This window comes from Lissotriton helveticus, chromosome 2_1 (assembly GCF_964261635.1).
Source record: "Lissotriton helveticus chromosome 2_1, aLisHel1.1, whole genome shotgun sequence".
NCBI lineage: Eukaryota > Metazoa > Chordata > Amphibia > Caudata > Salamandridae > Lissotriton > Lissotriton helveticus.
This window is the reverse complement of record NC_136059.1, coordinates 1,059,971,651-1,059,997,105: the sequence shown is the minus strand read 5'-3', so window position 1 is coordinate 1,059,997,105 and position 25,455 is coordinate 1,059,971,651. Positions and strand designations below refer to the sequence as shown.

Below are 25,455 nucleotides of genomic sequence, written 5' to 3'. Positions count from 1 at the left end.
TCACTTCAAGCTCAATGTAAGCAGTCTCCATCAAGACAATTAAAAGTTTCCAAGCCACTAACTAAACATGAGAGAAAACAACTGAGAAAGTCCAGAAAGACCAGACACACAAGCCAGGCATCAGATCAATTCCGGCTAAGATCTGTTCAAAACGGAATCCCTGAAGATGACAACGTATCACAAAATAGCCTTAAATCGGCCAGGCCCAAAGAGCAATCGACCTCACCTCCTATGCCGCTAGTCATCCAAAGTACTTCAATTCTCAACTCAAGGGAGCCACCTCCGCCAGAAAAAATATATAGTTTATTCAAACCTGCAGCAAGTAAGGTGAAAAAAATCTAAAAACTCAGGCCACACAATCAACAGTAAAGAGCACAAGGGAAACAAGACCGGGGGAGGCTACCTTGACCCAGGAAATTGGCCCAGGTGTAGGCAGTAATTCAGAAACAAATAGGGGAGGTGAAATTCATATACAAAGAAACATTCCGGAATTCCGAGATTTATTTCCGATTTTCCCAGAGCCCAAGGTGGCGAAGAATGAAATCAGAAGGAGCTCTGTAAAAGAGTGGCTGCACGACACGCCAAACAATAATAAATTGGCTTTTAACCCCCAATATGTCTCAAGGGGAGTGCATGATTTTCTCAATAGAACTGCACTGCTCAAATTATTTAAAGCTCTCCCCTCCTTGAGCCATATCAATTCCAATGATATCGAACGTATTGAGTTCAAACAAAACTCGAGTCCCACGGGTCAAGAACTAACAATTGCCACATTCGCCAATAATACTCCTATCGAACAGATCCGGCAGCAGAAGGACACGTTTGCCAAATGGGGCATCAAGCTAAAAAAGATAGTCCCTTTCTGTTATCCCAGTCCATTACAACAACCACCTCACTCAATGTGTCTGTTAAAAGGGGCAATAGGCCCAGATCTACGCAGCCTTACAAAGGAGAAAGAGTCCTTGGTCAGGAAAATCACCATCTCTTTTGACCATCCTGAAGCCAGCAAGCCCTCGGGTTCCCGGCACCTGAGTATGGCAGTTACCCCCACTGGAAAGGCATGAATAACCCCAACAGCTTCACACACATAACAAGGTTGCAATATATGTTCTTGGAACGTGCACGGCCTGCACACAAAACTAGAAAATCCCGACTTCATGGATTTCATAACACAGTACAATATTCTTCTTTTTCAAGAATCTTGGCAGAAAAGCCCTTCTCCAATAATTGGTTACAAAGAATTTCAGAATCCGGCTAAAAGAGCCACTAAATACGGAAGAGCAAAAGGAGGCCTCTCCACCTTTATTTCAACAGAAATCCCATGGCACGCTTTTATAATAGACCTAGACTGCTCTTGGATGTTATGTGTCAAATTAAATGCCTCGTTGCTCCACATTCTCCTTATACTCAACATCTACATCCACCCGGCATCCAAGCAAAAGAGCCTAAGAATTGAACAACTAATCACATCTCTAATAACACTAAAACTAGCCTACCCAGATGCTAACATCATACTGTCGGGCGACTTTAACATGAATTTACAACACAACAGCAATAAGGACACAACAGAGGCCATATTAGCCTCCAATCGACAGGTCTCCCTCGGTAAGAGATGCGCAGCTCGCCTGAATGATCTCTCAATGCAAGTGCTCAATGGTCAAAGCTCAACAGATCGGCCCCCAGCACCTACAAGGGTCACCCAAAAATCATGCTCAACCATCGACTACACGTTTACGGACTACGACCTTTTCCCGTACATTGAGAACTTTCAAATAAAGATAGGGCAGAAAGCGATCATCAACCACAATCGTTCACTTTATTAGGAACTTTCGTACTTCCAGAGAAACCAAAGGCGATGTCTTCTTTAACCCAATGTTATAACTTAAAACGCCTCTGCTGGAAAAAAGAAAACATTGAGGGTATCACATGTATATACTCCAGCCTCTTGGAAAGATCTAATCTAGAAACACTGAGCATAAAGGCCTGGGAGTCCTTCATCCACATCATAAATAACACATTTTCCAAGCACGTCCATGGCCATAAAGCAGGAAATTTAAAGGGGGCAGCCTGGTACACCAAACGCTTGAGGAAACAAAAACGACAACTAAATAAGTACATCAGACAATTACGATCACGGGGACCAGAACACCATCAGGGAATCCTGCTTATAATTGCAAAAGCAAGAAAGGAGCACAATAGGGACATAAGATTGGCCAAAAAAGAGTACAATGAACATATCTGGGCAAAACTTCTCTATGCATGTAAACTAATCAATCAGTTAACTAACGGCAGGAATCAACATCATAACTCGGATGTAATGGATACAACTTTGAGAGCCCACATCGAACACCTGTACAACGAAATTCGATCTCCAATTGCCCCGAATAACGGAACAATAACAGCAAATGGGGCCGGCGGCGGAGGACAAGCCAACAATACGCTGACCCATGAACCGTCTCAAGACTTAGAGTCTTTTTCTGCTGAAAAAGTACTAAAGATAATAAAAAACCTAAAACCTGAGGGAGCTCCAGGTCCCAATGGACTACCAAATGCCCTGTTTCAGCATGACCCTCCAGTTTGGTCTCGCCTCCTGACTCCCCTTTTTACCAAAGCGATAACATGCGGTTTGATCCCAGAGGCCTGGAGAGGAAGTATCCTTAACCCAATCCACAAGTCGGGTTCCCGCTCGGATCCCTCCCATTACAGATTAATCACACTGATAGATGTGGAGGCGAAACTATACGCATCTAATCTTTTGGTTGAGCTAGAGGCTTGGGTCAGCAGATCAAACTTAATACCTTACACGCAAACTGGATTTCGGGCAGGGATGGGCACCCTCACCAATATTTCAGCGGTTACTCCCATAGCCAATCAGTCATTATTTTTTTATTTTTTTTATTTTTTTTTATTTTTAAAAAGTCCTTTATTGTCCAGCACATAGTGTACACAGCATCATAGCTTACAACCCAGCCGGGCCAGCAGCAGATATAGAACCTCGTGAAACATAAGGTAAGTGAACACAGCTTCAAGTCCGGCAACCCTGGGGTCCGGTAGCGTAGGTCAGTATTCCACTGTACATCATAGCATGCATACATTCAGCGTCTAGTAAGCGTGTGGTCTATAGGTTTTTCTTGTATGAAGTCAGTGGATCAATTTGGATGTGCCGAATCTACCCTCATCAGTGACGGCGGTGGCAGCCGTGTCTATCGTGTCTAGTGTGTGTCCTTAGTGAGTGCCTTTGTGCAGGTTGACATTCGGACGGGCTTGGCGCCAAATGAAGGAGTGTTGAGAGCGTTCGGCGACTGCGCGCGTTTGGGGCGTGTAACTTCCTTGTGTATCCATTCTGACGGAAAGATTTGTTCCGCACCTCAGTATCCAGGCGAGGTGCCCAAGCGTCAGTCGTCACACCCAAGGGTGTTTCATGTTGCAAAATGATGTAGAGCATGAAGTTGTATGTGGACGGACATGGTCTAAGGGAAGATGAAACCAAATCAACAACTAACTACAAAACAGGGGCAGGAGTTATACAAGAGGTAGGTAGGGGTGTTTGTGTGCAGAGTATGCCATAGCGTCGAGGAAGTGGAAGTCTGAATCAGTGTGTCAGTTGCGTCTAGCGGGGTAGGCAGGTGGGGGGGGGCGGGACCTAGGAAAGTGCAAGTCGCCTGTGTAGCTGAGTCCTTAGGGGGGGGGGGGGCAGGCCTGTGAGCAACCGGTGGGTGTAGCATTCCGGTGTGTTGCTCGGGTTCTCGTCGCAGCGTCACATGCGACGGTGTAGCTCCGGGAGCGGGGCAGGTAATCGTCAGTGTGTGACAGGAGAGTACAAGTCAGATAGAGCGCTGAGCCTGACGGCGACAGGAAGGTGCATGATGCATCATGCGTGTTCATTAAGGCGTCGTATCGGGGAGTGGGGGTGGCAGTACGTGCTCTGTCACGTAATTCCCTGTTCCGTACATTTCTGCAGGAAGGAATGTAGTATGCCCTCCCACTGTTGTGCTATGGGGAATTTCCGGAGTCCCGCTGTCTCCTCCCGTTGCAGGACAGAGTTCTCAGCCCGCGCCCAGTTTGTCAGCGACAGACACCAGTGTCGGAGGTGTGGGGGCGTGGTTGCTTTCCATCTCTTGGTGAGTAGTCGTTTGGCTGTGATGAGTCCAACATAGCCAATCAGTCATTTGCAAAATCTAGGCCCTTGTACGCCTGCTTTATCGACCTACAAGCAGCTTTCGATAAAGTTTCAAGAGCCAACTTATGGGCAAAAATGCAAGACTGGGGGGTTCCGCCACGACTCCTGACGGCCATCATCAATCTATACTCACACACGTGGGTACAAATCAAGAAAGGAGATGGGTCCAGTTTAACTGGCAAAATTCCAACATCAAATGGGCTAAAACAGGGTTGCGTACTGGCACCCTGCCTATTTAACATTTACACCTCCGACCTCGATAAACGCCTCAGGTTAATCCAAGCCGACCCTCCAAAATTGGGAAAAAAACCGATCCCTTGCGTTCAATATGCCGATGACATCGTCCTGCTAGCACAAACTCCTATAGGCCTGCAGAAACTGATTACAGAATTAGGAGACTATGCCATCTTGAACCAACTCCCGATTAACCATAAAAAAACAAAAGTTATGTGTTTCTCGAAATCTATTAAAACATCGAAAATGCTAACTTTTTCCTGGAAATTGGGTGAGCATCTATTGACTAGGGTTATGTGCTATAAATACCTAGGCTTCCAGCTAGATTGTAAGCTTAACTTCAAATCACACTTGGACCAAGGTCGCATGAAAGCCAAACAACTGTTGTTCGCTTTTAAAACCCTTAGGAAAAAACTTATAGGATGCTCCACCGCCCACCTGCGTAAAGTGATTGCTGCAAAATTTTTACCTTCCATTTCATACGGCTCAGAAATTCTGAATACTAAAGATGCCACAGTCCTAAATACAGCACAATCCATATTATTTAAGAGACTGTTTTCAATTCCGCTACACACCTCACAGGCACAAATCCGCCTAGAATATGGTCTAAAAAATCAGATTATGGCCAGACAAGGCGCCCTAGTAAAATACTACTGGAGGATGAGGGAGGCAGAAGACAACACCCTAGCCCACTATTGTTGGGTTGAGATTGAAAACCAAAAGAGCCTAGCCAACTAAACCACAGCAACCCTGAAGGAATCCCTGTCGACATTAGTTAGAGGATGCTTGGCTCACCCTCACAACGTACTCCGGATTTAAAATGGTAGTCAATAACGCTATCAAACGGACCTCTTTTTTAACTGGTGGGATTGTGTTAGACTGGCTGTCCTCCTTCTTGTCTGACAGGACCCAGCAGGTCTGGCTGCCCCCTTACGCTTCTAAGTCCGAGCCTTTGCTGACAGGTGTCCCGCAAGGTTCTACCCTTAGCCCCTTACTGTTCAACGCCTATATTACACCTCTGGTTTATTTAGCTGAGCAGTTCGGGGCTAAGATCATAGGGTATGCAGATGACACCCAACTGCTGTTTACCTGGCCAGATGACAACCTCGATACCTCTACAGTTCATCTTTGTCTGTCCGCTGTATTCCGTTGGCTGACGAGGGCCCAGCTGAAGTGCAACGAGGACAAATCTGAGGTTCTCTTTTATGGCTCTTTTCCCCCCTCGTTCATGAGAACACTATGGCCGCCTGACATTCCAGGCCCTAAAGAGATGGGGAGACCTGCCAAGAATTTGGGCATCTGGTTCGGAGAGGACTTGAGATTTGAACACCATATCAAAACACTTACCGGCACCTGTTTTGCGACCTTAAAAATGCTTCGCAAATTCTTTCCCCTGCTTCCTAGAGAGGCAAGGGAGTCTGTTGCGCGTGCGCTTATACTGTCCAGGCTGGACTATGCCAATGCTCTGTTCAGCGGAATCCCTTCTTATCTGGTAAAACGCCTGCAAGTCATCCAGAACGCGACAGTCCGCCTTTTATTCAACATTCCTAGATGGTTGAGTGTCCGCGCGGAGCTGCGCTTACTTCACTGGCTTCCGGTTGCACAGCGCATCCGGTTTAAGTCGTTAGTTTTGGCGTTTCGTGCTATCCACCAACAAGGCCCCCAGTACCTGAGGAAAAGGTTTGTTAGCTACATTCCCACACGTACTCTGAGATCTTCCACTCAGCTTCGACTATCCCTTCCCCGTTTCAAGCGTGCCAGGCTTGGCGGCCAGTCAATTACGGTGGTCGTGGCGCGCGCTTGGAATGCCCTTCCTCTTCAATTGCGCTCCACACCCAATGTAGCCGTCTTCAAAAAACACCTAAAAACTCATCTGTTTAACAGCGCTACTTGAGATCCCTTTTCTTAAAGCACGTGGTTTCGCTGTTCTTTCCCCCGCGCCAGGATACTCCTCAGTAGCAGAGCGCGCTATAAAATGGTTAATAATAATAATAACTGATAAAACGTCCTTTGCAAAAAAACATCATGCCTGGGCTGTGATAAAGGATTACCAGAAGCCGAAGCCGCAACAATACCTGTTGGAACAATTCTCCCATCAGAAAAAAACATTATCTGATTTTGATACGCATGGGGTCTTTCCCCTCAAAGGATTTGACCCCAAAATGGAAACAAATATGGCCATCCATGGAGTGTCATCTCTGTGGTCAAGGGGAAGAGTCACTACTACATTTACTATGTACTTGCTCTTTTTTAGTGGAAGCCCGAAAATCCACCCTCCGGGAGGCTCTAAGGAAGGAACAAATAAGAAAATGTAGAGCAGCGGTCATTAAATGTCTCAGAGGGTCGTCAATTCCCCTGTCCTGCAGAGCCATAATACTATGGAAAATCGCAGCAAAAGAACTGGCTAAATGCGACTCTGCCAAGCAGCCAACTAATTAGAAGATTTTTCCCAAATGCATTGTTATATTCGTCATTATTTTTAAAATAATAAGCATCTCCTTATTGTGACATCGACCTTAAGTCTTTTTAGGTTTTTAAAAGTGTATATTCTAAAGCACTGCGTTTTATGATGGTTGTCCATCCTTGTATGATTTTTTTAATGAATCAAATAAAAGTATATTTTGACTTGACTTGACTCGTGTTAATGGTTTATCGGTTTTGGGATATTAGTATGGAACAGAATAAACAGTGTATGCTAGCTCCAAGAAAAGAAATCACTGAAGAGGCGATAAAATTCCCAAGAAAACCAAAAATACAGTTGCCGGTACTCTTGAATTAAAATAAGCCACTGGTAATTACCATTTCTAATCGGGTTTTGCCCTCTGCTGCTCCAGACTGAGGCTGGCATTGCACAGATCTAATTTGGTTCTATTCTAGTAAAAACAGTCTGACATGAATTTCCAGGCCAAGTTCCCTCCATATGTGGTCACCATCAATCTCAGACAGATGCAGCATTTTGGGTCTCCTCAGTAGTGTTTAGCTTGAGTCCTGTGTCACATCGGTCTGACCAGAAGCGGGCCACATGCTCAGTCACACTTAGGATGTCTCAAATGGAAAATCGAAAAAGTGATGGGTTGAATGCTTTAATCTCAGCTACTGCTAATTTACTGTGTCCATTTTCCAGTTCATCATTTGATGTTTGCTATGCCACCGCAGACCGAGATCAGCCGTCTGTAAATCAGATTTGGCCATGCTGTAATGGGAATAGTGAAGCCTTAAATACAAGGTCACATGCCTTCTAGACGGAAACACAAGTAGTCCAAGAAACCTGGTTATATGCTCCAGTGTTTCTGTGCATGTCTTTGTGAAAACGGTGTAGCTCTATAGTGACCTGTTGTAAGTCCCATCCTCTAGGTGCTGATAGCCCCTCAGCCTGAACCACCGGTTCTGTGCTGCATTGGCAATCTGTGTTTTGCTTGTGATGGAGTGTAAAAGTTCAGTGACTGTTGCTCTATCAATTCTCACCATTAGACATAATTTACTAATATAATATTAACAAAATGTGCAAAATAGAATGATGATGAAAACATGAGAGCTCTACTACATTGTAAAAGCATGCAGAAAATTTGCTGAAGACTGTGAACAACTTGAATAATAAAATGAAGAGAAATAGTTATATGCTCATGTAATGTAGAAACGTGTTTAAGCAATCAAATGTGGTTAACTTGGAAATGCACTGCTGATTACCTAATGTGCCGCAATGAAAAGAATGCTTCAATACTAAATCATAATGAATACCCTTACTTGTTTAGCTTGCAGATGCTTAACAGTAACGTTTTTTCTCCATTTTATTAAAATAATGTATATTTCAAATGGGAATAACAAAGTGAGACGTATATTAATCCTGCCAAAAACTAAAAACATGTGAAGTATTTCTTTTACTAGTGCCTAATATTGACATGTAACCTTAGAAGAAAAAAATAATGAGTGAATTTACTTGATACGACCTACCTGGGGGAGGATTTCTTATACATGCAGCGCTGACAAGGGCGATACAAGCGCACTGGCGAGGAGGGATGGCAGAACCTAAGACGACAATGGTGTGCCAATACACCATGATGGCAGCTGGGACCTTTAAAGCTGTCACCTGCCTCTATTCCAGGATGATAAATGAAGGGCTAGCACCCTTAGATACCCTGAGAGGAAAATGGGAGGCAGACCTAGTGAAACCTATTCCTGAGACGCCTGGGCACAGATAGTACGTAGAGCTTGGAAGATCTCAAGGAATGCGAGATTCCAGCTGGTGCATTTCTATATACTCCATAGGGCATATTTAACGCCAGGTAAAATCAGGAAATATTTTAAGGTAGAGGAGGCAGCGTGCCCTCGGTGTGCGAGGACAGGAGTAGAATTGGAGCACATGATTTGGTCCTGCCCTAGGATGGGGACTTATTGGGAGGAAGTGGGAGATGCGCTAAATACCACTACAGAGCGGCAGCAGACCTTCGACATGGCCACAAGCGTTTTGCACTGGTTCCCTCACACACCTAAAACCAAGGTAACAAGTAAGTTTGTGGACATGGGACTAATACTGGCAAAAAGGGAAATAACAAGGCATTGGAAGGCGAAGGAGGGACCTTGTAGCAAGAGATGGAAGGCCGAGCTTTTAAAGCAGGCGGGGAGCGAGAGCACGATTAGATACCAGCAGGCGAGACGGCTCAACAACGACAAAGCGCTAGAGTCAGCAACGGCGTAGGAGGCACTAGTACAGGCACTATGGGACTATCAGATGGATGAAGAGTAGGAAACGGACAAACGGAATGGGGGGGGGGTGCTCGAGCAATACCAGGTACCTAGAGAAATAATGTCAGTAGTAACTGATCGCTGGCACAAGATGGAAAGTTGTAGTAGTTGATACACGCACCGGTGGGGTGGGAGGGGGAGGGGGGATTACTGACAGTTGAGGGTATTTGATAGTAAGCAAAATTAGCAGTATCAGGTTACTGACAAACTGTCACCAGAAGGTATTACCTTAGCCGTGTTGATTAGTACAAGAAGGGTAACACGGAGAAGATTGCTGAAGGGACTGGTTTACATTGATGTGTGACGATTATTATATATGTGTATGGTGAAAACTTGAAATCAATAAAATTCGTTGTAAAACAAAAATGAGCGAATTTACTAAGAGAAACTGAATTTATTTATGTTAGTGTGTTTATAATAATTTTAATATGTTAATGATTTTAGTGAGTTTTCACGTAGGCCTCGAATGCTTCTCTTTTTACTCTGTCCGAAAAGCAGGATCTAGTTGAAGTCGTCATTTTAGTTCCTATGAGAACTTATCTGAAAGTTTCCTTTTCGTGAGAACAAAATGTCCTATTTGTATTCAGTAACATTTTTTACATAAATGTATCAATACAATTGCAAACCCAGAGAGAGCGTCTGGGAACTGACAGACAGTGAACACACATTTTCTTACTTCAGAGGAGAGGATGCAAAGTATAAAGTTGTTGAAATTGATGATTTGACAAAAGGATTACTTAATGTTTCCGGATTTCTTAGTGAGATATTGATCACACCATGAGCAGCCCACTGTGGACAACCAATGGAAATCATGACATACTACTGAAATGATACTTTGTGGGCGTAAACTGAGAACTTTAGGAAGTACAATTGCCCCCATGGAGGAGGAGTCGAATCTGGCTATCATTTCCAATTTTCCCTGCCTGGCATGCTATCGGATTGAACTTTGATTTCCTATGCCTATCCTATATTGGACTAAACCTTCAAACCTGTACTTTACCGGCTGGGAAAGTGTGCAGGTATAACTCTTCGGCACTCAAATCAGTGACTCCTTACCTGTTTCTTCACTGCATAGTTGGTTTGTAGAAACTAAAACTAAAAGTCTAATTGTGACCTGTGTTTCTTGACCATTAAAATAGAGGCATAGATAAATGGTATACTTGAGCATTAATATCTTTTTGACTTAATCTTGGTGTGAACTCTTTGTCAATCTCTTACCCTAGTGGATTTAAAGGTGTAATTGTTTTCTGCATGACGTTGGCATTCTCTTCTAAAGTGTAGTATCTAACCCTGACCCCTCCCCGCCTCCTGCGCCTCCTTCTGCCTCCCCCGCCTCCTCCTGACTCCCCCGCCTCCTCCTGACTCCCCCCCCCACCCCGTAAAGTATCAGTCGATGTTGTAGCACCCATGATAATGAGCTGCATAGCTACATACTTACAAGGTCCCAAAGGTGAGACCTATTGCCTGTCAATGCTTGTTGATTTTTTGTGCACAATTCCAATATTTCTCTCTAGCTAGGTTTCGAATCTCTGAAGTATAGTGCACTACTAGAGTGGGCGCAGTTCTCTTCGCACCCCCTAGGAAATTATGAGGAGGAATAACTGTGCTGCGAAAGACCTGAACAGTGCGTAAGGGGTCTAATAGATACATTTCCCTCTAATCCAAGATAAGTCTAACCTTATATCCGGCAAGCAGAGGTCTTAACTTCCATCGATGGCTGATGTGTCTGCTTCCAACCAGACTGTTGGGGGAGAGAAACCTGTAGATTGGGTCACAGGGTCAATGCCCTACGTCCATGAGTGCTTCCAGATGATGTATCACCTGTACCTTGAAGGGGCTGAGGGTGCAGAGTCAGCAAGGGGAGCGAGAGCTGAATTATGCACTCTGTGCAGAAAACTGCATGTGCTTGTCTTCTCACCAGGATCCCCCCCACACCCACCACCAACCTGTGTGTATCTTATGATTGACGTGTACACATGCGTCATTAAAACTAATGAAAGCAAATAACATTGCTTCTGTACTCGCCATTAAACTGGAACTATTAAGGTGACCAATGTTATACAATGTCAAAGTGCCAGCAGTGATTTGTTTCCGTAAGTAACGTTTCAAGCACACAAAATATGCTAGACATTTGTAATGATGATTTGATTTGCTTTTTTCTATAATTGCATGTAAAGCTCAAAAGCATATATTTATCTTTTTTTCAGAGTCAGCTGGATGTGCCATTTAAAGTCAAAGCAGGCCACATAGGTAAGATTTCTTAAAAAAAAAAAACGTTGACTAGATTTTTCGTGGATTTTGCAAAAATAAAATATTTAAATTTCGATAACCTGAGGATATGTGACTATGGACCCTTCCCATCAGTAGGGTTTCTATCAAGTAGGCAAGTGATATTGCGAGCTTTAATGTAATGAAGGTGATGTAGAGTGGCAAATAAGGACATTTGGGGTTGATCTTAAGTGCATCCTGTAGAGTTAAAAGCAACATAGCACTGTGGACGCAAGGAGTTGGCGCACGATATCACTTGCTAATTATTTATAACAACCCCAGAATAACATCAGGAGTTTGAGTCTGCATGGGGTGGTGAGAATGTGAATTCCACAATTGAGTGACTTTTAGTGGTAACAGAGTTGTCAGGCTTTTTTCAAGGCATCGTGAGTTGTATGAACAATGAGATAAATTGATGGATGCTGATGGAAGTCGACCTTTCGAAGCACTCTCGGACACCAGGTTAGTGTGCGTTAAAAACCAACGTGGTGTTTTTGAGTTAGTGGCACCCCGTTTCTGTCTAAAACTGTTCCGAACATTCTGATGGCCTGAAGTTTACATTAAATGATCACTTGAGTTTTCGGTCATTTAAATTACCAGTTTTTAGGGATAGAGCAATCTGAGAGTTCCAAAGAATGTATCTTTTGGTTGTGCCAGCATCTAGCTTTAAAGTGTGGTACGTGGAGGAAGCCACATTGCAGCAGGAACAAAAGCAAGCATTGGCAAAGCCAGTGCGTCTGCGTTTGATGTGCTAACTCATGCAGTATTAGCACATTAGAGTAAGACACACAAGAGGGAGCCATAAGCTGGTATAGAGAGCTATGGTTATAAAGTAGTCACTTATATATAAATAGGGTCCAAAAGGTTTTATACAGGTTTTTCATACTTCTTCCCAAATTAATACTCATTTACACAAGTATGTGACGTTCTGATCAATGTGCTTGAGAGATGTACTTTTACGCCTTTGCCACCTAATGTTAGTGGTCCTAAGAATATCCTTTCTAGGACGCAGAAACCCTCACCCACCAAGGTGGCATACTTCCTCATCTGGTCCTGTTCCATGTTGGGTGAGGTTCAAAAGGAGCTCTTTACAGAGAACTTTTTTTGATCCAGGAACCCAAGGTGTTGATGTACCCAGAGTTTTTATTTATAGATTGGCTGGGTTTTTTTAATACATAAAATTTCCTGGTGAAAGGATATCCAATTGTAATGTATTCCTCCTCCACGATAAGGGTCAAATGAAGGATAGAATTTAAAAGGAAGAAATTATCCACTAAGTCCCAATATGTTTTTGAGTTGACCTATTTCTTGCCTCACCGCCCCTTAAAGTTTGTGGCATTCTTCACAATCTATGTCATGTACCCAGATCTATGATTCAGCCCTCTAAATGGCTCAATACCTAACTACTCTGGCCCACACTCAGACTTGTGTTTACAAAATCCACATACTTATGGTTGAAGGGTTGCACTGAACCTCTTTGAACTTTGTGGTTGCTTTGGACCTGAAAAACTTTATGAAGTAATAAATACAGTTATTACTGTCCCATCAATATATTACTTTTTTGGAACTATCATGAACATCGCCATCACCAGTTTCTGTGTGGTCACTAGTGGATACAGCACTCAAATGCTCGAGATAAAATACAGTGCCCACTTATCAATCATGCACGTGGAATAGAGATATTTTTTTTAATTAAAGCCCATTACTTAGGAAACTTGTAAGAAATTGTGTTTTGGATTGAAAATGGGGCAACCCTTCTCAGGCAACAACCACCATCCTCGTCCGGGTGCACCACCAAAGTCACTAAATTAACCTGTGCTTAACCCTGTGGTAGTTTGGCACCAAAGCAGTCAGGCTTAACTTTGAGACACTTTGTTAAGTATTTATGCAGCACACAAACAGTAATAACGTGAACAATATAGTAAAATGTAATAAATTAAAGGGGACCAAAACTAATTAAATGCAATCAGTAGAACCGGAAATATGCAATTTAAAGGGTTTAAGTAAAAATAGATCCAAGAAGCAGAGGGAGCTAACTGTGGGTATCTGTTTCCTTTAGCCTAGGACAAAGTCATTCATTCAGGCTGACACAGTTGAGTGTGGGCTAGATACAGTGACCAGGTTAGTTCTGCTGAAAAGGTTACCTTCTCAACATTCGGCGCGCAGAGTTTAAAACTTCGGGATTTCACAGGAGGAGCTCAGCTGATGCCAGCCAAGGGTCCATAACCTGGGGTGGCACCACTTGGGAATCAGGAACTCACTGCAGCAGGGCTCAGGCAGGTCCAGGCTGGGTCAGTTGCAGCAGGGCATTTGTAAGGAGACCTTTGGAGCTTGTTGTGTCCCTGTTGCGCAGAACAGGGGTCAGCCAACTGACCTTAGGAGTCACTCAGGTTAGCCTGGGATGAAGGAAGTAGGACCACTCTTCCTTCTCAGAGAGTAGGGCAGTCCTGTGGAAAGCAAGGCAGGCCTCAAGTAGCAGGGCTGTCCTCGGAAGAACAAGACAGGCCTCAGGCAGCAGGACAGTCCTCTGGGGGACAAGACAGTCCCTCTTCTGTAATGTCCACAGGTCCTGATGAGTGGCTCAGGAGGTCCAATGTTTATACCGGGTGCCGACTCTTTGAAGTGGGGGAAACTTGTAGTCCACTCCCCACATCTGGTTTTGGAAAGTTCCTTTCTTCCTCTGTCAATGCTCAAAGTGGTCCAGGATGATAATAGACTGGTGTCAAGGTCCCTTGTGAGTGTGCTCGAGGCATCCCTTAGAAATGCAAGTGGGGCAGGGAATAGCTCTGCCCCTCCAATCCTGGCAGGATGCCTCTCTCCCAACTAGACTAAGGCCCTATTGTTCACTGTCTGGGCATAATACACATTCCTGATAGGGGGAGAAATTAACAGGCCCTGTCAGCTGGGAACTTGTAGAAGGCTTGAGAAAGTGTAAGGCAGAAAATTGCAAATTTTCTAAAAGTGGCATTTTCAAAATTGTGATCTAAAATCCTACTTTACCATTAAAGAGGATTTAAAATTACAATTAATTTAAGTCAACACATGACATTTCTACCTGCTCCAATCAAAAGTTAGCACTTAATATGTGTAAAAAGGTAACCTACTAATGTAGGAAGGCCAGGGTGTTGGTATGTCTGTGATACACGCTATCCTTCTAGTAACACAATATGATGCTGGTACGTGCCTCACAAACGGCTACACCCAACAGCCATTGTAAAAAGTAAGTTTTGCGTTGAGAGTGGAGGTTTGTACCCCTTAGTTCTGATATAATTGAGAAAGGTAAGATCCTTATTGTTTAGTGTCTTGGTTTTATTTTCTTTGTTATACCTTGTAACATTAAGAGAGGAACAGAAAAAGGAACAGAAAAAATAGAAACAGTTCCTTTTTTCCTTCTCTCAATATTACTAGGTGTAACAAAGTAAATAATACCAAGAAACTAAACTATAAGGATCTTACTTGACGGAATGAAGTAGTTAAGGGAATATTATTTTATTATTGTTTTTCTCATCTATTTAAAGTAGGGCTCTAATTGTGTTTTAAACTATCAATTTTGAGTGTGACCATCAGGAGCAAAGAGCTAGGAGATGCTAGCGATGCCAGGGTCTTTTCTCTTCTTACTGATTTAGGGATAAATATTTTGTTGCAAGTTGGCAATATTAGTTTCTCCCATTGATTTGCTACGTTTAGGTTTTTTAATACTCTTCCTGGTTTGTTCCCCTTCAACAAGAAAGCCTATTAAGAAACTACTTTTGTTGTAATACGTTGGATAGATATAGGTGGACATACTCAAAAGATAACTTTTCATAAAGGTAAATAAGCTTTGTCTTGATGGTTTCTACTGGTCCCAACAAATTCAAAAATGTGGTTGCTCAAAAATTAACTAGAGAGGAAATGTTGATTAGCATGTGCTCATTGTGTATAGATTATTTAATGTTGCCAGTAAACCATATTCCAACATATGTACTGTATCCTGGTTGGCATCTGGGTCCCATACCTTTTAGTTGCTTAGAGAAGCAGGGAATGTTTAGGGTTCTAGCCTCCAATTTGTCTTTATTCTGTGAGTTTTCTGAGACTTCAGTGTATTGATCTGTTGTGGCTAATAGCACTAGGATGACAGAATGCGCTTTCTATGTGACTATTAAATCGTCATCTACATTGGCTGCTAGCTCGTAAAAGTTGGGAGCCATTGATATGTCTTTTATCTTTGAAATACGTTTATAGGAATCAAGCAGTGGTTCAGCCGCCAACAATAATAGCAGCAGGGATAAGATGAAAACTTCACTAACCTCTTTAACCAGGGAAAAAGACTTGGATAACATTCCATTGATTATGGCTGACGGTTTATAATCTAAGCCCATGCGTATACATGAAAAGTCATCACCAAACACGAACTTTCACAAAAATGCCCCATGTTGGCCCAAGGCACCTTTTTGAAGCCTTCTTAGCATTCAACACCATTGTAAATGCCTTTTGTATACTGTGTTGAAACAGTATAGAGGGATCAGGGGCCCTGTGGTAATAATAACAAGAGGAGAGGTGTGGCTCACTGGTTAGAGGCGGCAGACCTGTTAGCAGAGAACGGCCCGGGACCAGGGTTCAATTCCCGACGCGGCAGGGTCTTGGACCAGCGTCAACGGACTCGATAATTCTCGCCTCAGTGCCTACTCTAACCAGGGAACACACTCGGTAACTCTGGGCATTAAGCTTGCCTCATCTCTACAACGGCCCCCCACAGACACCGGGGATGCCTGGTTTCACCCTGGAGATACCCAGAAAGGGACCATCTCACAGGGAAAACCAGGACGGGTTCCCCAGTGGTCTACAGCGCCAGGACACTCGGGTAGAGTAACAGTGCGCTTTACAAGTATCCCACATTTACATTTACATTTGCAACGCAATAGGTCTCACATTAGCCAGAGTTTAAGCTATTGTCATTTACGATGGCAATAGCTCAAACACTTGTAAATGCTCTTGCAAGCAGCCCCGCCATTGTCCGGGGCTGCTTGAAAGTGAAAGCACGCATTGCTGCTGAATGTAAGGAAAGCTCGTCGTGCCTGCAAAAGGAGATACTCATTAAAGAAGATAGTGCTTACGAACTAAATAAGACATACCGTGTCGCAATAGAAGTTAAAGGGCCAGTCGCCATGGGAGGTTACAAATGCAGACAAGTCGGTACCAAGGATGGACTAACAACTCTAATAACTCAGAAGCCAATGTTTACAAAGGACAGTGACACAAGCAAAAATAAAATGTGGGCGGAGCTTAAAAGCCATACTCCAATATTGCATGCCACGCAGCAGCGCATGCTTTCCAGGCTCAACCTAATAAATCTTTCATTATTCATAATCACACACACATACACTGTACTAAGAAGAATGAACACTCTTAGTTAACAGTATTAATTACTGCAGGAACAATCTGCTTCTCAGTACATATAAAACTACACAGAATATTATAAAAACAGCAAGCGGAATCATTATTAATAATGAGGACAAAATAAACGTTTCTAATATTCTTAAAAAGTAATCTAAAACCTTACAACCTAACATGTACTTGTATGCACTATACTAAGAGACCATGGAAACCAGAGCAACTTGCAGTCTAGAGTTTCTTAGGAAGTAGAGACGCACTGCACACTTTGTTGACAGCAAAGGCTGTCATTATCAGTGAAGGCGTGAAGACCGTGTTCCCTGCGAAGGGCAAACACGCCAGCGAGGCAGTCAGTCGGTCTTCCTCTGGGATTTGGCTTTATCAGCTTCGGGTTTGATGCAGCATCTTTGAAGTGTGCCGGCAGCAGGTGAGACCATCTCTAGGTGAATCTCTGGGGATAATCTGGGTGAAGGACCTCTCCGTACAAGTGGTCAAGTGGCCATCCTTTTATACCAGATCTTATTAGAAATGGGAAATTCTGAAATACTTTAGGAATGTCTGACATAGCTCATGTGCATCAAGATATGCGTCCAAGACGTTTCCTTATGAACTTTTAAGTACAAAGGTCGTCAATTCAGACTACATTATTTTGGTTATATGTGCTCTTATTTAACCTTGACATGGTGATGGATAGACATTTGATTCAGACTAATATCACATTAGTAGGGGTTTCTAGGTCTAATCGCTGAACTTGACTTTATCACACTTCCTAGAAAGATGAGGTCTTGCGACACCTGAGTCAAAAGGTATACATGACTATGATTCTGCATAAATTAGGAAATATGGCAATGTCTATTATTTAAATTAAGGAAGATGACAATCTACATGGACCAAGATGGTCGGGCTTACAGAAAGTGGAGTCTCTCCGTAGGGACTTTACTTCAAGTGTTATCGTGATAACTCGAGAATCTGCTTCTCAAAAGTCCGTCTCTGATGGATGATTTATATCCTGAGTACCAGCTCAAGTCTAATAGCTTAGGTATTTATGTACAATTTGCAGTCAATGTTTACTAGTAATAATCATCTGAAACTTTTATGCAGTATAGGGTCCATGCCCTGCTTCTATAGTAGCTTGCACGTCATGCATTTTGGATTTGATGTGCATTTGAAGGTCTCATGCTGCAAGAGAGCATCAGTTCTTGAATTCAGTGCAGAACGACTTAGCTTGCATAGCACAGCCTCAGATTTTGCAATCCAGTAGATACCTTTAAAGTTTTTATTTTTTTCATTAGGGCCTGTGGTTGTATTTTCCCATCTTTTTTCCTGATCAGGATACTTCATTATTTAATTTTGTAGATTACCCTTTTAGATGTCCCATGTGTTCATGAGGGTTTCTTTGTTTTTTTTACGGAAAAAATTAGAATTTCTCATTGCAGTCGTGCAACAGCTAGATTAGTGCATGATCAAAGAGAGATAATGGCCCAGTGTTAGTTTTGCATAGTTTGAATGGTGAGACTTTGCCCAAAAGGTGTGGTCTGTGCTAGAATGGTAGTTGTGTGGTGTTGAGAAGAAGGAATATTCTCTGTGCTTGGGGTATACAATTCTGCAAGTATCTAGGAGGCTATTGTATATCAGCTGAGTACATCTTGCTTGTCTGCATGTCTTCCGGTTGCTCTTCCTAAAGATTTTGAACAACATTTTTAAAGTTCCTCTGTTTTGTCAGACATGAAACAGCTTTCATGTTTCATGTCTTCATTCAAGTCCAGTAACTTTTTCTTTTTGTTGGTTATTAATCTTGTCAAATTTAGAGATGTACATTTCATTTGGCCTGTCCAGAAAAGCTTTTTTCCGTTTCCTGGTCCCTTGAGCTGTAACATCACTTGAATGTATTGTAGTAAATATATAATGAGGCCCCTTGGTTTAGAGTGAGGTGAGACCTTCAACCTAAGTTTTACTTTGTAGGCTTTTTGGATGTTCAGCTTGGTATTATTTTTACGAAGTCAGGCACATTGTTCCATGTTGCTTCCCCAAGGGCGCAGATACTTGATTTGTACCTCCTGTTTCTGATCTTTAGCGCTTCATTAACTTTTTTTGTTTTTATTTGTGCAACGTGATATTCTATTTTGTGCTCCTCTAGGTGGAGTTTGTCCAAGAATTTGAATGCTTTTTTTTTTTTAAAACAGTAGTGATTTTTTCTTTTCTTTAATTGATTGCAGCTGAGATACCATAGTTTCCATGAATGGGTACGAAACTTTCATTTTTGACAGCACTGAGACAACGGAAAGTTAATTTCTGATAGAGATTTGTAGTCTCAGATTCTCAGATTCTCCACCTTTTGAATATTCCCCAGGTACCAGATTGGATCTGAACATTTTTTTAGCAGTACTTTGGGGCCGTGTGGCTCCACTCTGATGCTGTTCCTCTCCAGAAATGACATGCAGAGCCTATGTAGGCGCCATTCCCATACTCTGATGTTGGTTACGTTCTTTCCATGTCCCCAGACACTGATCTGGAGCTCTCTTTCGTCTCTCAGAGAAACTTACCTTGTTAAATTTCTTTGAAATTTCACAGTGTGCAAGAGAATGTCACGCCCCAAAACGACAGGTTTTAAGCCCTATAGGAACTATCACAAATAAATGTCTCTGACAGATCTCCATATTTACAACAAGGGGTGGTGAGGGACAGAGTCTCTGAATTAAGCAGAATACTCTCACCCAGTCAAGAGATCAGGGCTAGATCCAACACCGTTTTTTAGCTCACTGCACCATCCCAGTTTCAGAACCTGGCTGTATGCAAATTAGTCTGTTCCTGTCCCAGTGCATGATGGGAACAGGGCAAACCAAACTACAAAAGCCAATTCTTACACTGGGAAGGAAACAAGCTTCCGGGGACCGGTTTCTGGCATTTCAGCCGTCTTCGGCCCGGCTTGCTTGAATCCTGATGGTGCAATGAGCAAGGGACTCATGTCTGAGTATACCCTTCCACGCTTAGGGTGGACAAAAATATTTACAACAAGGGGTGGTGAGGGACAGAGTCTCTGAATTAAGCAGAATACTCTCACCCAGTCAAGAGATCAGGGCTAGATCCAACACCGTTTTTTAGCTCACTGCACCATCCCAGTTTCAGAACCTGGCTGTATGCAAATTAGTCTGTTCCTGTCCCAGTGCATGATGGGAACAGGGCAAACCAAACTACAAAAGCCAATTCTTACACTGGGAAGGAAACAAGCTTCCGGGGACCGGTTTCTGGCATTTCAGCCGTCTTCGGCCCGGCTTGCTGAATCCTGATGGTGCAATGAGCAAGGGACTCATGTCTGAGTATACCCTTCCACGCTTAGGGTTGACAAAAATATTTACAACAAGGGGTGGTGAGGGACAGAGTCTCTGAATTAAGCAGAATACTCTCACCCAGTCAAGAGATCAGGGCTAGATCTCCATCAGGTGTACCTGAGGTGCCGGGGTCACAATTCTAAGGTCTGCAGTGGCTGCACTTCGATGAACCCGAAGGACATCCAGGATTGCGAGGCAAAGCTCTACAGTTCCAAACACAAGAAGACTCCGTGTGGAGACTGATCTAAGTCGCTGTCCAAGTCCAAGCCATTCCAAAGGATGGTCTTTGTCAAGATCTAAATTTTTGCGTAAGTCGAAGAAGAGACATAAAAATTCAAGTGCGACTCTTCTCCCACTCATATTCATCTGAGCAGACACCGGGGTAAAACCTTCTTCTGGCACATTTTAACATTTTGTAGCGAAAGCCATTGAAAGCCTTCTTTCCATCCATTAAGGGAGCCTGGTTCAGGTGCTCATGGTAAATACAACTGCAGCGTGGTACTGGAACAAGCAGGATGGGGTGGTTTCACAGACCCTATGCCAGGAGGCCCTGTGCCTCTGGAAATGGCTAACCACCAAGGGACTTTCTTGGTGGTGAACCACCTAGTAAGCTGTATGAATGCCAAGGTAGACCGTCTCAGCTGTCACGCCTAGCAGATCATGAGTGGCAATTGCACTCAGAGGTGGTACATGGTATCTTCCACGAATGGGGAAAACCTTGGTTGAATATGTTTGCCACAGCTGAGAACGCGCAACGTCAGCACTTCTGAAGTTTGGTGTTTCCAAGACTTCCCTCGCTCTGAGACAGGTTCCACCTTGACTGGAGCTCTGTACTCCTATATGCCTTTCTGCTGATAACACTTCTGCCCAGAGGTCTTCGGAAGTGAAGGACTGACTGGGCCCAAGTCATCCTAGTGGCTCCGAATTGAGCACAGAGAGTATAGTACCCAGAACTAAGATTTTGCATCTGTCTTCTGATCAGGCTGCCCCTCTAGGAGGGACTGCTGTTGCAACAGCAGGGCCGGGTTCTCCACCTGAGCCTTCATAATCTCTACCTTCATGCTTGGAGATTTAGCGATTCAGATGACCACATTCAATTCCCCCTGGAGTCGGTTGAGGTCATTCTGGCAGCCACGCATCTCTCGACAAAAACTGTATAGGCCTGTCATTAGAATACATTTCTGATTTTGTGGGGAACACTTTAGATTGACTACTTAATCTAAATGGGTAACTTTCGTCTCTCTCTGCTTTTTTGCCATTGTCGGATCAGCCTTCATTGTTTGTATCCAGTATGTCTGCATTTTTTAAAAGGGTTACAACATTTGTTTCCTCCCTCACCCTTTGATATGCCACAGTGGGACCTTAAGTTGATCCTTACATTTCTGGTGTGTGCTTCTTTTGCATCTGCCCCTTACAGCTTTTCACTCTCAAGACAGTGTTTCTTTTTGCCATTACACTGGTGTAGCAAGTGAGTGAGCTTCAAGCTCTTTGTGTTAACCCGCCATACAAGACCTTATAACACAAGCTGGTATTGTATACATTAGCTTCTGGTCTATAGTTGTGATGATGTTCCACGTCAGTCAGAACATCATCTTGCCGGCATTCTCTGTTCCAACTCCCCCTCTAAGGAGAAGGAGAGACTCTGTCTGTTTAAACCCTAGAGCGTGCTGAGCTTTTCCATAGATTGTACCAAAGAACACCTGGTGGATGATTAGCTATTTGTGGTGTTTTCTAGAGTGAGAAAAGGCAAGGTTGGTAGTATAGAACCAACGTATAGAACCATCTCCCGTTGGATATGCTCTGCATAAAGATCTGCTTGACATTGGTCGAAGAGCAACCTCCGGAAGGCCTCCATGCTCATTCTGCCAGGGCTAAAGCTGCTACCACTGCATGAAGAGTCCCTGTCCTAGACATTACCAGGCGGCTACGTGAGTATCGCTCTTTATGTTCACAAAGCACTTTTGTTTGGATAGTAAGGTTCGCCCAGAGGGGCATTTTGGCTTCTCAGTCCTGCAGGGTTTTCTGGTTTGAGGCCATTAACATACTCACTTCCAAATAGGTACTGCTTTGTTAATAAACATTCAGGAATCTGTGGTTAGATAAAGTCTATACCAGAAAGGGCGTTACTAAATGTAAGTAAGCCGTTTGACCTTGCTTGGGAGATGAGAGAAGGGGGGTTATTTGGTCATTTCATTGTGATTAATAACGACGTAGGGCTTTTTAGGTCGAGCCTGTCCCATTCCGCAGGAATGGATAGGATCGAATTCATGTCGGCAAAATCCTCTTCAAACTAAGGGCTTTCAGCCCGGCGTTTTCTTGCAGTTCACGTGAACATGCACGAGCATTCACCAGGGCTTCTCCTCCCCTAGCAGCACTCCTCCCACACCAGCAACTCCCCCCTCCCACACCAGCACCTCCCCTCTCTCTCCCCGCAAACACAGCCTTGCCGTAGCAGCACTCCTCCCACACCAGCACCTCCCCCCTCCCACACCAGCACCTCCCCTCTCTCTCCCTGCAAACACAGCCTTCCTTTCATTTCTCCTCCCCCTCCCCAGCCAGCTTCCCCCAGGCAGTGTTCCCTCAGATATGCTATTGCATATCGTTTGCTACCTCTTGTATTTTGTTGCTCTTGATACTTGCACAACTGTCACTATTGTCTCATGTAACGTAACGTTTGCTTTTGTAACATGCTCACTTGTAATTTTGGCTTCATGTATCTAAAAACGCCTCCCTCGCGCTCCTTTCTCCCTCTCTCCCGCTGCCTAGTCCTCCCACCCCCTCCCTCTCCAGCGCGCGCTCCACTCGCATCTGCCTGCTGCTCCCCCGCCCACCCCCCACTCCCCCAACCAGCAATGCCGAGAAGCTTGTTTCCTCTAAGAACATGCTAATGTCCCTGCACCGTCGAACTACCCCACAAAGCCCTCCGCCGCCATCAGCCTCCTGCAATGTTGCTTCTTCCCTTCACCTTCAAAGGCTGACGGACTGAAATGAAATCGAGGAGATGACCGTTGCCTCGAAAAAGCTGGAATGTATTGTCTCATGTAACGTAACGTTTGCTTTTGTAACATGCTCACTTGTAATTTTGGCTTCATGTATCTAAAAACGCCTCCGTCGTGCTCCTTTCTCCCTCTCTCACGCTGCCTAGTCCTCCCACCCCCTCCCTCTCCAGCGCGCGCTCCACTCACATCTGCCAGCTGCTCCCCCGCCCACCCCCCCCACTCCCCCAACCAGCAATGCCGAGAAGCTTGTTTCCTCTAAGAACATGCTAATATCCCTGCACCGTCGAACTACCCCACAAAGCCCTCCGCCACCATCAGCCTCCTGCAATGTTGCTTCTTCCCTTCACCTTCAAAGGCTGACGGACTGAAATGAAATCGAGGAGATGACCGTTGCCTCGAAAAAGCTGGAATGTATTGTCTCATGTAACGTAACGTTTGCTTTTGTAACATGCTCACTTGTAATTTTGGCTTCATGTATCTAAAAACGCCTCCGTCGTGCTCCTTTCTCCCTCTCTCACGCTGCCTAGTCCTCCCACCCCCTCCCTCTCCAGCGCGCGCTCCACTCGCATCTGCCAGCTGCTCCCCCGCCCACCCCCCCCACTCCCCCAACCAGCAATGCCGAGAAGCTTGTTTCCTCTAAGAACATGCTAATATCCCTGCACCGTCGAACTACCCCACAAAGCCCTCCGCCACCATCAGCCTCCTGCAATGTTGCTTCTTCCCTTCACCTTCAAAGGCTGACGGACTGAAATGAAATCGAGGAGATGACCGTTGCCTCGAAAAAGCTGGAATGAAATCATATCTTGTGTTGCTCCCTCTCTCTCCATGACATCTGCACAAAATTGTACTTTATTTCATGTAGCAGTACAGACAATGGTCATATACCGAGTTCCCCCTGGATACAGTGCTCAGAATGAGCAAATCCGGTTTATAAAATAAGAACTAGCTACAGAAACAAGCATTGGCACAGCTAACAGGTCGCACCTTTTTGACCTAGTGACTTGGCCAATTTTCTTAGGGGACAACGTACAGCATCAGCTCAAAAAAGGTTTTATGACGCTATGAGCACACTGCGTACATGTACTTAGGCTGCTGGCAGTTGTGTCATTCAAAAGGTGCATGCATGCACAATGACGAACCCAATTTCTTCTTTTCTTTTTTTTTATTTACCAATCCAAGCTGGTGCGTGAAAAGAAAAAAATGCATTCTCATCTGCGCAAAAGCTCTTTAAGTGGAGCAGCCATGCAGGACAGCGGCTGCCGTGCTCTCCAACAAACGTTAAAAATATTGTATTTTTTTAAAATGACCATGAGAGGTGAAGGAGCTAAGAAGAAGCAGGTGGGCAGTAACCAACATAGCCAATAGGTCTCGCTTGTGGGACCGTATAATTATTTTGTTTTGCAGCACAATATCCTTGTAACTAAATACTTTTAAGGTCCCACAAGCGAAACCTATTGGCTATGCCAATGCTTGTTTAATTTGTATTACTTTGAATTCTAAACATGTGGTGGCAGACTATTTGTGGACAAAGTGAGGAGTAAGTGACCTGAAATCTGCTGATGGTGTTGCTCAGCCGAAGAGATATCAGTGTATGAAAACTGTTGAATATTTGCTGGCGATAGTCCTTCTATTAGTAGCTGCATAAGTTCACCAGCAAAGTTGTACTCTCATCTCTGTTAGCACTGGCGGGCCTTTACAGTTAAGTTTAAGGTTTGCAAAAGTGAATTAGTCGGCTCCTGGGAAGCGCTTTTGTATTTTCAGCACTGCATGAAAGATTATGCGTAATTTAGCCTGGCATGTGACATTGAGTGTTACTTCAGTTATTGTACTGTGTAGTTGTGGCTTGCGTATGCAGCATTTCCCTGTCCCAGAGTGTATGTAGAGACCAGCTAAGAGCAGCTGAGACACCTTATACATCTACTTTGAGAAATCACATTTCAGTTTTGAATAGGTCACTTGGGTATGTCTCTCGCAGCCTTCGTTTCTTTTTTTGCATTGTGTTCATTCACGATTTTAATTGCACAGCATCAATTGTATTTTGTATGAACGGGCTCCATTGCAGCTGTAATTGAAGTGCTTTCAATTTCATTTAAACTCGCATCTTACTTTTCATCTTTTTTCACCATCTTTTCACAGCCTCTGCTGTAGTCGGTGATTTGGGGTTCTTGCACATATTTATTTTCAGCCACTGCTGCTGAGTTTACGCTTGGGAACTAGGTATTTGAAAGCCACATGAGTGATTGTATCAGACAACCACACAGTCCGTGAAGCAGTGGCAGAGATGCAGCCTGGCTGAGAGGCCCACGGCTGGGGTCAGCTCCACTGACCTGCC

General features: G+C 44.0%; 1 protein-coding gene across 2 annotated transcripts in view; it reads left to right on the top strand.

The window, feature by feature from the left end:
• The window catches only part of VPS13A (vacuolar protein sorting 13 homolog A), a 2,196,319-nt gene that overhangs the window by 107,636 nt on the left and 2,063,228 nt on the right, over positions 1-25,455 (top strand). For both annotated transcript variants that reach the window (XM_078675860.1, XM_078675861.1), the window contains exon 3: positions 11,365-11,407. In XM_078675860.1, the coding sequence (XP_078531986.1) occupies positions 11,365-11,407 (43 nt within the window). The remainder of the gene's footprint in view (positions 1-11,364; positions 11,408-25,455) is intronic.